Source organism: Rhyacophila brunnea, unplaced genomic scaffold, assembly GCF_057557595.1.
Source record: "Rhyacophila brunnea isolate RB1 unplaced genomic scaffold, BYU_Rbru_1.0 scaffold_1, whole genome shotgun sequence".
Lineage (NCBI taxonomy): Eukaryota > Metazoa > Arthropoda > Insecta > Trichoptera > Rhyacophilidae > Rhyacophila > Rhyacophila brunnea.
In genome coordinates, this window is record NW_028232751.1 from 54,579,426 (window position 1) to 54,599,402 (window position 19,977).

The 19,977-nt window shown below is 32.8% G+C and overlaps 1 protein-coding gene across 1 annotated transcript in view; it reads right to left on the reverse strand.

The window, feature by feature from the left end:
- LOC147079967 (LIM/homeobox protein LMX-1.2-like) overlaps nucleotides 1–8,489 on the reverse strand; it is a 31,549-nt gene extending 23,060 nt beyond the window's left edge. The window contains exons 1-2 of the mRNA XM_085946035.1: nucleotides 8,315–8,489; nucleotides 487–680 (exon numbers count right to left, since the gene is read on the reverse strand). Coding sequence (XP_085802161.1) covers nucleotides 487–680; nucleotides 8,315–8,474 — 354 coding nt within the window. The 5' untranslated portion in view covers nucleotides 8,475–8,489. The remainder of the gene's footprint in view (nucleotides 1–486; nucleotides 681–8,314) is intronic.
- Between the last annotated feature and the right edge of the window lie 11,488 nt (nucleotides 8,490–19,977).

Genomic DNA, 19,977 nt, shown 5'->3' on the forward strand with positions numbered 1-19,977 from the left:
GTCTGCCAGAAATAGGATTCGTACATGGGACACACAACATTATTAGCCGAGGCGCTAGACGTTCAGCCATCGTAGCTATTAGTAAGTATTAACTGTGCCTTAAATATTTTGTTTTTGGCTTAGATCTGTACAATATAATAGTAAATATACGTGATACTGGATATACACTTTTAACAAAAGGTCAAATATATCAACGATTATCAATATACCTAACATTATAAAATGGTAAATCAATCAATTTTTAATGTTACCTAATAAAAATAAGCTTAAATTTTAGTTATGTTCCTTTTGAAACTTAAAGACCCACCCTATGTACATTTTAGACAATATGTAGGTACATTACTTAGTATTACTACAAAGTACAAAGGTATTAAAAAAATACACACACATTGATACAGTAAACTGACCGAACAAAAATTGTAAAATCAACCTTGTTTGCAGTTGGAGAAATGTACATAACTAAATTATAAAAAATGATGCCATTACCTGAACTATTCTCACGCTAAGTCCTGTATCCTTCGCCAAGCCCTCTCTTATCTTCCGACAGGGTTTTGGAGACATCTCGAAGGAAGCCTTGAAAGCTCGCCTCTGCTGTGTTGTGAGGATTGTCCTTGGTCTTTTAGGTCCTCGCCTTCCATCAGCACATCTCGTTGGTAGTAGCTCATCGCAGGAAAATTCGCCTATATTCAAAATATTTTATTTAAATAATAGTCTACATATAACTATAATAACACCATTACATTTGCAAATATTTATTTCGCATAATTCCAAGTCTAGACCAAGATACATATGTGCGTGAATAAATGAATATTGTATAAAAATGTTTCGATACAAATTTCCATGATTTTTTGTATTTCACCATGGATAGAATACATCAAGCGCGACCATATTTAATGGACTTATTTCATAAGAAGTAGCGACACGCGGTCTCGTGGAATATTGTTTCGATAAAAGCGCGCTAAATTGTCCAAACTACCTATATGTAACGGATATACACATGCGTTGAATGAAGATCCCCCTGTAGTCTCACACGTAAAAGTGGGGTGACATCGTTGGGCAGGCCATGTCTCAAGGATGGAAGACACCCAACCACCAAAGAGGCTTCTCTTCAACAGACCAGAAGGGAAAAGGAGGGTTGGGAGACCTAGACCGCGGTGGCTGGACTGTATAGAAAGAGACACAGCATCCATGAGACTAAGGCGATGGAGGGAGCTTGCGGCAGACAGAGAGGAGTGGAGACGTTTCCTGGAGGCGGCCAAGACCCACATTGGGTTGTAGTGCCGATGATGATGGCCTATATGTAATTTGATCTGAACTAGGCATTCCCAATAAAACGCCACAGCTTGCAAAAATTTATATAGTTAGAACTAGCCCCTTTTGTGGGGAAATTTTGAATTTTGGTAGCGTTCGGTTATGGGAAGCTGGATTTACGCTATCGTATTTTCGACTACAAATTGCTACTAAAGAAGTTTTCAAACAATAAGTTTTGTCATACCTATTCAGACTGGTTTTTAGATTTTCTCATTGTGCTTTATTATATTTCAAAAAAATATCTCAAATTATAAACTTAATATGAAGCATTTACTTTCAAAAGCTGCTAAAACGATTTTATGCAATTTTGGGATAAATTGAAATAACATAATATAATATCTTTTACTACCGTTTTAGCCGATTTTGAAACTAAGGTAGATTTTTAATAATTAATATTTACGTATTTAACTAAGTTTTTGAATTAAAACTCAAAGCATACTATGCTAGACAAATACATTTAACAAAATATATATCCAAATCAAAATACTCGAAAAACCGTTTTAGACGCTTTTGAAAGTAAACGCTTCATATGTGTTTTTGAATAATATGTTGACATTTGAATAACATTAAATTCGCATGCAAATTATTAAATATAGATGTATTATGTAGATAAATATCGCTTTTCGACTATAAACTATTTTTTTTTAAAAATAATAAATGAGTAGGTATCTACCAACTTTTCTTAGCAATACAATATGACAAGTTAGAAAATGCTATATCTAGATATAGACATATTTGATATTAAAACAAGAGAGGCATAAGAATGAAAGAAAAAAGATACAATAATAATAATGCAGTGAAATTCTTTTGTATTCATAAAATTTTTGCTCAAAATGAAATCGTGAAGGGGGAGAGTAATAACGTTTTATTAACATTCATGCATAGAAATTTAAAACTCTTCCAGACAATATCTTTATCTTTTGCCTACGCGCAACGCAAAGATTTTTATTATTAAAATCTAAGTTGTAACACGTGTACAGTTTAATAGCCAACGCAATTAAATGAGTAAGATCTCTCGTAGTTATTTGAATAAATATTTTTCAATGAGTGACATGTTTTATATATTTTTCACAGACAATATCTTGTAACAATAAAAAAAATGTGATAAAACAGTACCTAATCTACATTTCTAGAATAAAAAAATTCAAAGTTTCCCCCTTTCACCTTTCTAATATCAGATTTCTTAAAAATGAAGGATTTTTTCAACCATATTTATTCATCATAATTGTCAATAAAAGGCGAGGTTAATCCACTACTAAATTAAGACCTTCTCCAATTCCTTATAAGCATACCACTTTGTTTCAATTTAGATTCTAGTAGGATTTAGGATAGGCTTTTCAGTAGCGCAGTACTACTAGGCATTATTCCAGGCCATTGCCATTTCACATTAATTTCTAACCAAAATCAGTATGACTATAGGAAAAAATCTTATATTATATAAGACTTAATAATATTAAAATAAACACATTAATAAAATAGTTAAAATACATGAACATAAATTGTAAATATGTACTTTTATTACAATATAGTTTGAGTTATATTTTAACGATATAAATTGATATAGTTTTTTTGTGACATAATAATTTGAGCGGATATATTAATTACCAGATTATGGCAACAATATTTTCAATACAATTTTCTGAATACACCCAGTACGATATAGATATAAATTATTTTATAGCCATATGCTTACAATCTACCATGTAAATTGATTGGTTGATGCATTTGAGTAGTGGGATGGCCCTGTAGTAATTTAATGCTCCTCGGGTAGCACTATATGCAGGGCTCGAAATGGACCGGAACGCACCGGAGCGCCGTTCCTATTCGTGAAATCGGTAAAATTATCGCTCCGTCTCGTGGAATAAATAATTTGACCGTCTGAGCTGGATAGGCCATATAATAGAAAATCTAACACACTTATTTTTATGAAGAAAAAAAACACATAAACTTTGATAACTTTACTATGTAAAAATCTTCAGAAAACTGTCGAGCGCTCCGGTTCGTAAATTTTTCCATTTCTAGCACTGACTATATGTACAGGGATTGTCTATTTGCTCATCAACGTGTTCAGACCATTGCCACTTCATATATATGGCAACCTCTTACTCATGTCTGCATCCACTTTATTCGGTAGTCTTCCTGTATAATCTCCAACTTGCACCACTCCATGCCACGATGCGATATTCTTACGTGTCCTTAAAATTCTACGTATGCAGTTCACCATGTAATGTTCTATCGGAAATATGTGGTCGTATATTAAAGACCGTCCAACCTCTTTGGGTCGTATAGTACTGACATAAAATTCATCTCATGTGTTCATGTAGGTTAGATTTGGTTAGGTTTTCATTCTTGAACTCATGAATTTTGTCAAAATCAGCTATGAAAATTGAATTAATGTTTATATTGAATCTAATAAAATTGGAGACCGAATAGTAGGTATACGGTCATCTTTTTCCGATAGTAAGCTCACGACGAACTGTACCACGGTGAAATGTTTTACGTACAATTTACATGTAACCATATTCTTATTTGTTTGAATTTTTCATATAGTTCGAGTTTATATTGTTTCACATGCATGCGCAAGCACTGGTAAGACACATTAGTTGAATACTTTACGCTTAAGGTATAAACGAAGGTTACTTTTGAGTTTTGAAGCGCTTCAGTGCAGAAAATTAGGTTCAGTTTATCATTAGGTACTTTTGTATTCGATACATTTATCTTATATATCTTTTCCAAATTGAAACAAATATTTATAAAATGATTTTTATTTAAATATGGATGACATTGATTCGGACGATATGTGGTTTTAACATGATGGCGCAATGTGCCATACGGCGACCGCAACCATCGACTTATTGAAATCAAAATTTGGCGATATGTTCATGAGAAATGGACCTGTGAATAATTGGTCTCCAAGGTAGTGTGATTTGACACCTCTAGGCTATTTACTGTAGGGTTACATGAAGTCACTGGTTTATGTTGATAAATTAGCAACAATTTTATTATCGACACCTTTGAAACTAACATTGTTCGCATTATTTGTGATATAGCCAGCAGTGTTCGAAAAAGTACCTCAAATTTGGACGTCCAGAATGCACTTCACTAATAACATAGTGGTAGCCATATCCACGAAATCATCTTCAAATGATAATGACATCTTTCGAATAATAAAAAAAGCTTTTTGTGTATTTATATGGTTGCAATTTCAAGTTGTATTGGGTTTAAAAATCACCCATATAATCACGGTGATGGTTATAAACTTGACAATTTTATGTATTAATAAATACTTTTTTTTGTACTTGATAGAAATACTGAATAAATATAGAAAACTGAAATGTCATTTTGACATTTCATATTGATTTCCATGGTAACGCACGTACACATTAATAATTTAGTTGCTAGGACCCCCTTAGCGACCAATAATAGTGTTTTACTTTTTACGAATTTTTTCCGAAAGAACTTTCCATACAATTATACAAAATTAATTCAATTCTGCTTAAAGATGGCTAAAAGAATGCATTGCCATGTTAAAAATCGATTGCAAGATTTGGACAAACAAGAAAAAATTTGTACTGGACAAACAAGAATACGAGCTAATAAAAACGTGGTAAAAAAAACATAAACGTCATTTTCTGAATAAAAATAAAAAATCAGAATGATGGGTGACCAGTATTTGAAACCCAAGTCGATCTCAGGAATGCCTACAAAATCATCCACGCCTACACACTATTCTTAAATCTTAAAATACTTTTATATGTAATATATTATAAGGAAGGCTAAAGACTAATAATTTATATATAGTTCATTATTTTATTTTTTAACCTTTGTTTCATAGCTTGTATTGTGTTATTTATTTTACCTAATTGTAATATTTTATGATATTATTTTTAATTGTTTCATCAAGTCTGTAAGCGAAACATAAACTATGGTAAGTCTAGTTGGTAATATTCAGGGAACACAAAATTAATGGGAACTGGCATAAACTACTAACTGGGTATGGTATAATAGAGATCTTGAGTGTGGAAAAATATGGGATCAACTTAAACACGTATTAAAGAATATGTTATTTGCAATAGTTACGTCTGTATCATAATATGCATTTTAGTTTGTCACGTTAATGTAACGTTATTTCAATCTTTGGGAACAGTCGACGCGGTTTTTATACTTGGGGTTTATGGCGGTCAGGCCATAAACTACCCTGCTTCAGAACTTTGGTCCGTGGCGATGGCTTTTACGTTTCATATTATAAATATGAATCGAAATTTTAAATGATAAAATAATTATATTATGCAAAAATATATAATAAGAATTTTATTTTTACTTAGAGGAAGGTTGCGATCATTGGACCAGTGCTTTCATTGGACCACGTAGGTATATCAGAAATAAAAGACGTTAGAAACCATCAGTAACCTCACAAAGCCAGCTTTCCATGCCTCTTCCGCGCCTCTCTTATTTCAGTCTCGTCTTGGAAGTGGTAAATGAGTCACGTTCGTTGGTGTATTCATCGTGCATAAAATATAACAATCAAGTAAAACCAAAACGAATGTAAGTATGATTCTATTAACTATATTTGGTTGTACTTACATCAATTATATTAGGTAATTTATTACTATTCGCAACTATGATAATAGTTGTTACGCTAATACTTTGGTTTTTTTGTGAAACTTGTTTTTGTGACAGCACCCGTAGTTGCTATCATTGGACCATGGGTAACCTCTACCATTGGACCGGTCCAATCATGGGAACGATTTTATAACATTTTTCACATTATATTCTTTTTGCACTCCATAATGGCGAAGAGAGGTAATACTATACCTGGAATGAGCCCAGCATGTCATTGGCATTACATGCATTAAGGAAAAAAGAAGTAGGTTTGAACAAGGCAAGTCGAATGTTTGGAGTTCCAAACGAAGACTAGATGGAAGCAATCTAAAAGTCAAGGAAGAAATTCAGATAGTTGGTTCCGAAGGTGACCTACCATTAGAATTATTAGAGACAGAGCTTTGCGAATACATTCTCGAGCTTGAAAGTTGTTTGTATGGTATCACTCCAGTAGATGTCAGGCGATTGGCATTTCAATTTGCTGAGCAAATTAATATAAATAGATTTAATAAAGAAAAGCGAATTGCAGGAAAGAAATGGTATTACGGGTTTATGAAGCTGCGTCCAAATTTGAGCCTATGACAACCGAGAGTTACTTCATTCAACAGAGCTACCAGATTTAATCAAGCTACAATTAAAGACTTTTTTGATAAACTTCAGACATCTATGGATATGCATGACATTAACGATGCTCGGCGTGTATTCAACATTGATGAAACGGGTCTCTCCAACTTGCAGAAAAAACCTAGAAAAAAATTGGCATTGAAAGGTAAGCACCAAGTTGGAGCAATCACTAGTGAAGAACGTGGTACAACGACCACAGCTGTATGTTGTGCCAATGCCTATTCGTTCCCCCGCTTATCATATTTAAACGGAAGAGAGCAAACGATGAATTGAAAGATGGAGCACCACCTGGTTCAATATTTGCTTTCAACCCAGACAGTGGCTATATTAATAAACAAATATTTTTTCTATGGATGCAACATTTTGTGGAGAATGTAAAGCCATCTCCAGAAAAAAAAGTTTGGTTATACTGGACGGTCACACAAGCCACACCAAAAACTTGGATGCAATAGATATGCAAAGAGATATGGTGTAGTATTACTTTCACTTCCAGCATATACATTCCACAAACTGATGTGTCATTTTATAAGCCGCTGAGTAGTTATTACATAGATGAAACCGAAAAATGGCTTCGTCAAAACCCTGGGAGATGTGTGACGACATTTCAAATATCTATGCTCTTTGGAAAAGCCTATTCCAGGGCTGCTTCTGTCGGTACGGCTGCAAATGGCTTTCTGAAGACAAGCATTTATCCTCTGCATAAAGATGTATTTTCTGACTATGAATTTGTGATAGCCCATGAAGAATCAGAGAATGCTTTTGTTTCATTTTTATAAAATATTATAAAGCACCTTGATTGGACCACGTGTGTAAATTATTATTATTTTTTCAAAGTCCAATGATGGAAACTTAGTGGTCCAATCAAGGAGCATGTGGTCCAAAGACGGCCACAAACAAAAATTTGGTTTTCCTGTTATATCTCGAAAATGGTTAATTTTATTGGACTAATGCTAAGTGTATACATAATAAAGTAAATAATACATTGAAATGAATAATTTGTTTTATTTTATCAATAATATTTGATGAGTTACACCATCACAAAGTTAAGTGGTCCAATCATAGCAACCTTACCCTATATTATAAAATTATGTGTTTTATCTATCCCGTATAATAAACATATTAGATTCATTGTATTTTAGATGACCTACTTCAGGAACACCTTTAAAAGTAAATAGAAGTAAGTTCATTTTAAGCAATAAAAATAAATTAAATTATAAATAACAAGAATACGACTAGAATAGAATAAAATAAAATATAAAGTATTAAAATGATAAATCACCCATTTTCCTGTCTTGAAAAAAATATTTATTAGCTTACCGCACTATCGCATACAGAATAATGATTATTGTTTACCGTATTTTCATTAACTTATAACTAAAAACTGTAGGTACATGCGCTATATGTAAGCAAATAAATAAATATAGTAATGCCTTTTTATAAACCCATGTAGATACATATAGAGAATAAGTTGATAACCTCATTAAATATTCTTTGTGAATATCATAATTGACTTTACCACAAATTGTTTTAACGAGTTGTTGTGTTACCAACACCATAAATTATTAATTTATACTTATTATCTTTTCCTCAGATTAATGGGCGGGTCAACGGAGTTTCCGTTGATATAATGTTGCCAACTACTAACAACAGTTAGTACAGTAATTTCTTTTTTTAATTAAGTTAGTATAGTAAGGATAGGCAGAAGTATTCTGCACATAATCTTGAAATATGCACAACATTCGCTTGCAGCAAGAAATACCGTCCTCATAAGTCGCACCTTGCGCGTAGCCCTGGAGCATTTCCACCTCCTTCTCGTAGTCAGGTCTGCAGAACAGCTGGCCCTGCTTCACAACGTAGTGGTCTCCACGTTGAAGCCGACCTCCGCACACCACGCAGACGAAGCACCTGACGTGGAAGACCGCTTCCTGGGCTCGCATCACCAGCTCCTCAGCTGCTACTCGCTCTCCACAGCCAAGACATTTCTTGGCATATAGCCTATAACACGAAAAAATAAAACATTCATTGGTGAAAACATAATAATTATGTCCCCTGCCAAAGTTTCCCTAGCCCACTATCGCCTTTAAAAAAACATACTCGACTTATTTAAACAAACAAACCTAAAGATTCAGTGACAAAAATATATTTGCGTTTTTTTTATATACCTATTTATAGTATATATTATAATACCGTGATGCCTAAATTATAAAATTATTTAACATACATAATTTTCAAAACACTTAGAAACACTGAGAAAATATATTATAACCAATAGAAAAAATCTATTTGAAAAAAGTAAGCCACCCGGCTGGAATCGAACCAGCATCTCTTAGGTTTACGCCCCGTCCGCGCATTATCCTCTATGCTACGAGGCGACATACTAATTGCTATTAGCCTTTTAATACCTGCTCATCAGCGCTCTTCTAAATCAAGCTACTTTGGCAATCGGCAATCTTGTGAATTATTCGTTGCATAAAAGAAATAGTTAATTAAAAATTATCAGCAAGTTCAAGTAAGTTACATCATAAAAATATTGGAGAAATCCGTGACGTCGGTTAGTAATTGAAGTAGTAGGTACCTACTTTGAGTTAATAAATAAAAACCGATTGCCAAAGTAGCTTGATTTAGAAGAGCGCTGATGAGCAGGCATTAAAAAGGCCAATAGTTAAAATTTGTCGCAATTAGTATGTCGCCTCGTAGCATAGACGATAATGCGCGGACGGGGCGTAAACCTAAGAGATGCTGGTTCGATTCCAGCCGGGTGGCTTACTTTTTTCAAAAAAGATTTTTTCTATTGGTCATAATATATTTTCTCAAAATGATGTATGTTCAATAAGTAGAACGGTGAATTATTCGTTGAACAAAAGAAATAGTTCATTAACAAAACAATTACATTCCTATTACGAATCGAATAGAGAATAAAGATAACGACACAGAATGAGAAGGATGTACCAATGTTTTTGTTAGAGACTAAATAAAGTAATATTTCAAATATTCAATGCTATATTATATTACTGTCTACATTTTTCTTATGTTCAAACTAGGGATTGTAATACCGAATGAAAATATCTCTACCGGTTTTTCGGTATTTCTTATTAAATACCGGTATTAATAAGTACCGGTATTCGTTAAAACAAAAGTACCTACTTATCGGTATATATGGCTATTACAATCTCTTTCAAACATTATTTTATAGAAAAAACCTACCTATCTACATTTATTATGGTGACATTTAAAAATATGTATTAATCACAATACTGTAGAATAAGTGATTTTTACACATAATTTGAATATATTGATAATTTCAACGAAAGCCCTCAAACGGGCTAGTTCACTGAGCGTAAATAAGCGCGGCTGCAGGAAAAGTTTCTTCAATTCAAAACTTGTACAATCATCAATAATGTTATTATAGAATAATTGAACATTTGTCACGGATGTTTTTTATTTAGAAATAATATCAGTAGGTTCAAGACAATTTTATATATGGGTATATTTAATGAATTGTGTTATATTGTTATTTCTCCTATGTTGGATTCAATCAATATTTAGCATTTTATCAGCAAATCACTTAAACACTCAATGGAATAGGAAATACAGTATAAATTAAATTCATCAATTTCGGTATTTTGGGTTTTTAAAACCGGTATTTCGGAATTGATAAATACTGGAATACTGGTTTTGAAATACCGGTATTGCAATCCCTAGTTCAAACATTATATTATTTACGATACGATTTTAAAATGTAAACCTTGCAAACAATTTTGACATAGTAAATTTAACGCTTATGAAATAATAATAATAACCCCAGTATTCGTCTAGTCACGTGGCTGTAAACCTCCCGCTTTCCACCCTCGCTCATTCCAGCCGCACCCTGCACCTTCTTACTCTTCGATCCGCTGATCTTTCCAGTCTCGTTGGGGTGCAAACGACACCCTGCCTTGCATGTAGGAATTTACCATCTACCTATATACATATCTGTGCACATATATCTATCTACCTTGTTTGCTTCTTATAGAATTTTCTAGGTAGAGTCAAATTCAGCACTCATCCGCGTTCAATTTATATCGTTTTTACAATACAGAGAGCACGTATTTCATTCTCACGAGATTGTATGTTGAAGTGTTAATATTTACTCACGTAAAAATACAAATAACTAAAATATAATATAATGCATTACTCATGAAACATTTGGAATTACAAAAATACATCAATAAAACAGCGGTAAATAGATTTGAATTTTAAAATTAAATAAAATGTTGCTGCGTTACAAAATAACACATCATATACAAATTTTTAACAACAATGTGTATTACTATTTTTTCTGAATATTCAATTATTTTTTGGTTTATTTATTTTAATTATTTTTTGTACTTACTTTTCGTATTTAAGTGTTATAATAATTAACATTGTTTTATAAGCCCACTGTGGCCCAAAAGCTAGCATGTCGATCTCCTGTTCGACTGGTCATGGGTCGATATCTTGGACCAACGGATTTGCGCGGATGATTAGCAACCATCATTCGTGAAAACTCTATTGAGATACACCTCCACACTTGTAGAATATTATTTAGCCTATAGTAATAAACAATCATCATCTATGGTTACAAGTTTTAAATTGCAAATTTGAAAAAAAAATGCGATGCTCGACAGGATTTGAACCCGTATATCCACTGGTTTCGCGCCAATATGCTTTAACCAATTGAGCTATGAGCCTCCTACCTAATTGCGATAAATTAAACTAGTAGGTCCTACATGAAATGCTTATCAAGTTATGTATGTTCAATATATGGAATGTTACATTTTCAACACTTGTGAATTATTCGTTGAATAAAAGAAATGGTTTATTTATAAATCTGATTATGAGATCGTAATTGTAGGTACCTGTTTATTTAATGATAAAACATTTCTTGTGGTTTCAAAATCATTATTTATTTCATGATAATATTATGACGTATTGATGTTTTTTCAAAACTTGTTTATATTTCATTTTATATGTATGTTCACTATGAGCAATAATAACAATTATATTTAGGTGAACTATACTACAAATTTAATATATTTAGATATGAGCACTTGAATGTTGAGTTTTGTAATATCTGACGGCAAACAATAGTTACCTATTATATGCAACGTACTTCTTTTCAAAAAAGCAATATTTGAACTGATGCCAACAACGTCAGTAAAAGAAAAATACTTTGTCTCGGGCAATAATACAATACCTTGTACAGTTCAGCTGTATTCATTTTCCTTATGGAAATATTTAATATAATAATATTATGTAAAGTTTATTGGCAATATGAAACAAAATAACAATAAAATAAGAAGATTGATATAATATTCATATTTGCCTTTTACGTACCATTTCGGGATGGTTAATCATTAGTCAAAGATGTATCCATGCGATTTGTCGATTGCCATATAGCCAATTTAAACTATATGGATGAAGACAAAATACTATATATCTATTGTCGAACAAGAATTTCTTGTCTACGTGTTAAAATTGTGAACTAACAAGCCCCTACTATACAGTTAATCGTACTTCCGTTTCAAATGAGGAACGCCCCTAAATTTATCATTTCATTTTACGCTTCCGTGGTGTACGGATCTATCAATTAAGGTAATTTGATTATAATAAAAATATATATAAAACGATCATGAGTGATATTAAAATTATTATTAGTAAACTTTTGGTTTATTGCGAAGAATAAAAGGAGTCACTTCTAAAAAGAGAGTCGATACAATATTTAAAAACGCGTTTCCGGCATTACAGTTACGTCGCTGATAATTCTTCCATATGCAATTACGGCGACTTCCGGTTATCGGCGAGATCTTGTTGTCGGACAGTATCTAGTATCAGTATCAGTATATATTGAATACGCAGTACAGAGAAACCAGAAGTAAAACGAGGCCGGGCACTTATTTTAAATAACAATACATTAATCGTCTTTAATTGATTTGGATGGCTCAAGATAGAGAGTGAGAGAAATTTCTAAGATCTCTATTTTACAAATTTATTTTTAGTGGCTAGTTTCATCCTGATTCTAGTCCACTCACAAGTGAAGCGACACATATGACGTTATCTTAATTAAAATTACTTACATCTTATATAACTTATTGATTTTATGACAATATGTTACTTATTATATTTTAAATCAGTAAGTGTCAAAATATATTGTGACTGCTATGCAAAAAAGCATAATATGTGACAATTTGCATCTCTGCTTGAGACCAATTTGAAATAAAACTTTTATTGGTTTCGTGTAATTAAATTTTTCATTACCTACCTAATAATCCTCTATTAGAAAATGACTGTAACTTTATTAGGCAATAACTTTTACTGGCGCATGTTAAGATATGATATTATAAATAATCTAACCAAATAAATAAATCGTTTTATGTAAAATGTTTCTTACGCCCTTTTTAGTTTAGTGTAAATTAATGTGATCTTTGATTCATGCAACAACATAATTAATATAGACCCCACCAAACCGATCCAGCCCATACCACACTCTTAATCGAGTGTATCGCGAAGTTCAACGTTTGAATATGATCATCAGCAGTTATTTACGCCTGGTAATGTCAAAAGTCTTACACTCAGGACGTGTTGGCATTTGACTATCAATAATGTTAAAAAAAGATATATACATTAATATGATATATAATTATAGAAATAGTATTGATTCAAAACTGACAAAAATCCTAGGTCAAGCGATCTTCATGTCTACAGAAACACGCCACATTTTTTTTTAAATTCAATAAAATTAGTTTTTATGGCGACCAGGTCGGATAGCCCGCTCGACATGCCGACTCGGATAACTCTTCCTTGTACACATTTCAGGACATTCCCAAGGAACAAATGAATTTAACCTCCACGGTTATTTCTAAAAATTTATAAGACGTGATAAATTGAAAAGATCCACTGACCGATTAGACCTCCCAAAGGACGGATAAATAGCTGAGATTAAACTCGGCAAAAACCAGAAGAATCAAAATTAAAAAAAAAAAACAGTCATATACTTAATAAGAAAAAAATATATAAGATCACAATAACCAAGCGGGCCTACTAAAGGTTGTACAGTTACTTGGGTAACTTTTCCATTTCAACCGTCATAAATGGGAACACTTGACTTTGAAGTTAATGGTCCCACCAAACCATACCCACCCCGCTACATCTGTTGTGAAGCATTATTTTTTTATGACCGGGAATGTCTCAGGAGCAGTCACCCAAGATAGGTTACCATGCAGTTAAATATGCTTTGACTGAATTTACATGACTTTAGATTAAAAGTACCCATAGGAGAGAGAAGCAGGTAGAGGCAAAATTAAAAATTGTAGTTAGTAACAAAACCTAATACAAAAGAGATCTTCACGTTGGCAATATGACGGCGCATATTTTCTAAATGCAACAAAATTAGTCTTTATGATGTTTGTATCCTGTACATGGACATGTTGAACGGGTAACAAGACCAATCTCCTAGAGCATGCCAGCCAAGCCACCATATCCAGCCAAGAATTGACTAGACATGGTGACACTTGACAATTTCTCATACTATTTACGATGTTTTCTATTGCTAATAATTATTATTGCATTCCGTCGTACCTCTGTGCTACGGTTTGTTCTACGCCGCGTAGAGCTTTTCACAATACATTTCTAATAATTTATATTGCAGCTGAAAGTACTAGAAAAGATCAAGATATCTTTGCGCAAATTCTTTTGGTATGAAATTCTTTGTAAAATATCTGCTTCGTAGTCTTGATGTCTCTCGTGTTGTTTTATATAGGTACTATATTAAATATAGTATAGGTATCTATACTTTTACTGTTTTAAAAAAAAATCGGTTAGGTACATGTCAAACACGCGCGTTACCATGATTTAACTCCCTACTTCATTTATCGTTTGTCAATTTATGGCTACGGCCGTATGTTGTAGCTTAGCCACTGGAAAATGCTAATAGAAATAGCGTATTTCAAAAAAATACTACCTTATTCTTAATTAGTCAATAATTATTATAAAGCAAACATTATTCATAGAATGTTTATCACATTTGAATGGTCAAAGACATAGCTTATAATTAGTATCTTTAAATGTGTAAATCTTGCCCATTTTTTGAATAATAAAATGCATAATTCTTGTCAAATTTGGGATCACAGAGATTATCAATATAATGTTTTATTGTAAATATTTCACTATAACAATGTCGACATAAATTTTACTAATGGTTTTATAAATGCTTTTAAAAATTAATAAATATAAAAAATCTTAACACGACTTCATATGGACGTACTGAAATATGACTATATTCTAAAACATTAGAGCGAGAGGTTTAAAAGAATACTATTTTATGTAATAAAAATACTTTATGCAGTCATCAAATGTTTAAAATAAATATATAGGATAATAAGGCTTCAAAATTATGTAAATAGATTATCTACAACGTTTAAGGAATGTCCAGGATCATGTTTTGAAAATAGCATAAAAGCTCCATTTTGACGTACGCTGAGCATGTGGGCTGTTAATTATTGAAATAGACAATACTGAGGAAATTAAAATTTCTTCAATGTTTTAATAAGTTTAAGTACTTAGTTAAAAATGCAACGTTATGAAGCGTATACTCTACACATATCGTAATGGATTGTTGGGTTTTTATCGCGTGTACTTCTTCCTTCTTTCCTCGACGATCTCTTGATAATGACCTCTGTAACAAGCCCGAAACGTCGAAGTAAATACACGCAGTGGAAAAACGAGAATATATTACGAAAAAAAGACAACCGTGAAAGTCTCAAACATTATAATATGTACATATATCGTTTTTCAATTTGTGTTAGGCTAATAAGTTGAGCAAGTAGCTAACATCTCTTTCTCGTAAAAAAAAACAAAATAAAACTGTTAATATAATTATCCACTATGTGGAGGCCCATCTGATATTATTAGGAGGAAATGGGACAACTAGGCGAAAGGACAATCGGGCGCCGCACTATCGAATGAAATAAATAAACGTTCGTTACGATATTATACAGAAAGTAGACGAAGATTTTTATTAGTTTTTATGTACTACTTAGTAGTTATAATTCATTTTGTTCTTAACATAATGTTTTTTATTGCCGATTGAGAATTATCATCCCTGAGGCTTTATATAAAAATAAAAGAACTCTCTTCTAGTTGGAACTTAAGCATATTATGCACAATTAAATCATTATTTACGTATAAATAATAATATAATAATATATAAGTGTTAAATATACATTTTCAAGCGTACCTATAATTCATGAACGACTATTTATTTTCGAATTTCATTCGATTGCGCGGTGCCCAGTTGTCCCGGCACTGAATCGTCCTAGACCCTTATTAGGATCAAGGTCAAGAAAAAAATACTTAAACTACATTTGAATTAATGAAATTAAGATGATAGTGCAAATTTCTTTATCGATATAAGCCATGACATATCTGAAAATAACTATCCCTCTCTCATTTAAACCTTTTAATTACATACTGTTATCTGCCCTCTAAAAACTTTCGCCATGTTCAACTATAAAATACTATGGTCTAAATGTGTCTCTATTAGGGATTGCAATACCGAATGAATATATTAATACCGGTATTTCTTATTGAATACCGGTATTCGTCAAAACATATTATAGAAAAAAATAAGTACCTATCAATAATTAAAACCTATTTAAAACACTATTTTATAGCAACATAAAGTAACTTTGCAAATATGCATAGATCATAATATTTTACAACTGCTCCGGGTACACAAAAATCTCTCCGAAATTCAACGTTTGTTGGATATACTATCAACATTGGATCAATAGTTATAAAATAATTGGAAATATTAGCCACGAATATTATCTTTTTCGAAATATCTTCATTCATTACGACAATTATTATTCTATGAGTATATTTGAGGAATTTTGTTTTAATATTATTTAACCTTTGTTAGTTTCAGTCAATATATTTACATTTTGACAGCATGGAATTTATATTGCATTAAATTTAATATCGGTACAATATAATAAGTAATGTCAATTTCGAAAAACATAAATGTGTATGCTTTCTTAATACCGAAAATACCTGTATATTGGATTTTTGAGACCGGTATTTCGGTATCGAAAAATAATTGAATACCGGTTTTGAAATACCAGTATCAGTACAATCCCTAGTCTCTGTTATTTGGCTCACGTTGCATGTACGTCATGGTGTTCGGACAGAATGCTCGCTTAATTATTTGACGATCGCTGCGGAGCAAAAGTAACGCGCTTCGTCAATAAATTAAAAGTATAGCCGGCCTTATTAAAAAGGGGTCCCACCCACTAAATGGATAATAAATGGCATTCCGAGCCAACTCGAGGGGTATGCATGAAGAAAATAGATGATTATATAAAATATACTTAGTACCTACACATCAGCTGTAGTTCAATGCTAATAGGTACATTGTTATCATTAATTAATATAATAATCTATTGCAATTATAAATAATATATTGTGTTAGGTATGTTACAAATAATAAATATTGTAAAATATTAAACCAAAATAAAAGTTTCAATCATTAAAATAAATAGTTGGAATAGAAAGAAAATACCACGCACGTAATTTTATATACTAATTATTTTATATATCATGTTGATACCCATATCATTATTTTTACCATAAGTATATAATAAAACTGATTTTATAGTCAGTACGTATTGCAGTGGCGAAGGGAGGATGTAGGCTGTTAAGATCCCATATAAATACTGCAAATTAAACTTTGTCAGCCAAACGTATTAGTTTTCATTGAATTAAGACTACAATGTGTAGATAGTGTTCGCTAGTTTTTAAAATTCAATTAAGCCTTGCCTCATCCAAGCTATAGTAGATAAGTCAAAAAATATTCGGTTATCTATAAACTATATAAAATTATCTATTGTTTAATATTTTATAGATGGAAGAATATTTTTTATCGATTATGGTTTGGTACAGGCATGGTTTAATGAATTCAAAAAAACTAACCAACACCATCTGTACCATGTATTCTTAGTTTAATGAAAACAATAAGTATGACAGAAAAAGTGGGCACTGTTTTTCTTGGGCCGCCCATAGCATAACTAAACTACCTCACAGGGAATCGATCCAGGAATTCGAGGGTGAGAGCCCAGTGCCTTGCGTAGGACATACACTATGCAAATAATACAGTGACAGAAATATAACATCTAATTTTTAAAAAATCCGTGTGTATAGATACTCATGTACGCGCATTAGAAGTTATACTTCTTTGGAGTAACAAAATAAAAACAAAACTTGTGATAACCTAGATTCGCCCCAAACGCTCCATAAGAAGTATAACTTCAAAAAAAAAGCGAATCAGACACGGCTACAATTGAATGATAAGACATAATGAGGATTGGAAGACTGCGCTGGCTACGTCATTTGTACCATATGAACGACAGTAAACTAACTAAACAAGGCTCATAAAAAGAGGCTGGCCAAAAATTCGCTGCTAGATGGAGCTACCAGGGACTGGAGAATGCTGGGGAAACCATTGGAACGAGTTGTTTGAGAAAACCAGCACAAGAATAATCGTACTGCCTGCACTGAAACCGCCAACTCGTGAGCCATTACTGGATCATAGTCACATATATTATAGAAGATCTAATAATACGTGTGTTAGACTCCACAGGTTGATTGAAAGGCTAAAAACCTTTCATCCTTAAAAAGGTTCATCACATTATCTCCAGTCCATTAAGGACGTTGCAGGGTATGCTCATACACCCGACAAAATGTATTAGTTTTTTCCACTCAACTCTATAATGCGGGTCGTGACTATTTTTCTTTATTTTAGGTTATTCTACTTTTTCTTCGGTGACGTCATTGGTTCCGTGTGTACCCCAGATTGAGAGCCTCTGTTATAAACGAATGCAAGGTGTAGCTTAGTATTCTTATTCAGCAATATCCGCTTCTTAGCTAGAACATAATGTACACCACGCATCGCCTCCAAGAATCCATGTCGCTAGTCAGTCTTCTTGCGATGTTCCATGTCATACCAGCATCCCGTAGCTCCTGACGTATACACTCTATAGATAGTATTTAGCGGCATTCCAGGACGCCGGAATCCGGTTGACTTGAATAATAGGCGAACCAGGTTATGGTTCTCTTTTGGCATCTGCAGCACGTGACCGAGTCAGATCCAACGTCGCCTCTTCACAATCATCGTGATGAGAGGCTGCTTGGTGCATTCTCTTATCTCCTCGCTATTCGTAAAGTCATATACTAGCCGATGTAGGTATATTGTATTTTTGTATTAGGTATTTATAAAATAATTCAATCAGATTTAGGTTCATTTAGACGAAAATTTTAGAGTTATAAAAAACAAGTCTTGATTTTTATTAAATTATGAAGAAAATATCTTTTTTTTTACTTTTCATTGCATTTTTTTAAATGCTGATGAAAATAATATCTAAGAAAAATTTCGGAGAGTCTTTTGAAAACTCCGGTAAATTTATTGCATTTCCCTTCTCTATCGCAATATGAAGGCAAAGTTGTACCCAAATAGGGGTTGTTAAGCCGACCGGGCTCATATAATACGAGTATGAGGTTTAATGCTTTCAATATTCACACAAAACAAGTAAGTATTTTATAAGAACTTTCATAATATGGATAAGGGGGTCATGTTTTGATAATACCGATTTATCGAGCTTTAACATGAAAATGGAAAATATATTTTTATGTGAACTTAATGCTTTATTGAAATAAAACTTTTTGTGTGAGTTTTTCAAGAGTAGCTTGAAAAATTTATAACAAAAATTGTAACGGAAACTACGCCTTAGAGTCTTATAGTAAGTACACATGCACGTTCTTGCTCGATGGTTTTACGCTCATTCCAACATGTCTCAACGTGTGCACCATCTGGTTCGATGGTTTTTTGTTCGACATCGAACAAATTGCGCTATCCGGAAAATATTGAAAGTCCGTAATTCTTGCTTGATGCAATTTTATTTAGGGAGTGAGGACGCACCGGCAAGGTTCGTGTGGCCTCGCTCTCACTAGTGGTCAAAGTCGTGGCGGAGCGACGGTGGCCTCATAGCGTCTTGTGTCGAGTTGCTCAACTGTGTGGATGCAACGACGAGCATGCTTCCAAGTCAACATGCTCAATCAAGCAAAACCGTCGAGCAAGAACGTACGTGGGTACTAGGCTTTAGACACAAAACATATATTTGTGTATCTCACTCGTCGAAAGCTAAGCGCATGCGTCAAATTATAACGGAAGTGACAGAGCATATTTATTTCTCCTTCTCAGCGTCTAGATACGCAGGTACAACTGCAGCATGCGAGTAATATCATTATCAGCACTCGAAATGGAAAAAATTACGAACCGGAGCGGTCGATAGTTTTCTGAAGATATTCATATATTTATCAAAGTGTATGTATTTTTTATAAAATAAGTGTATTAGATTTTCTATTACATGG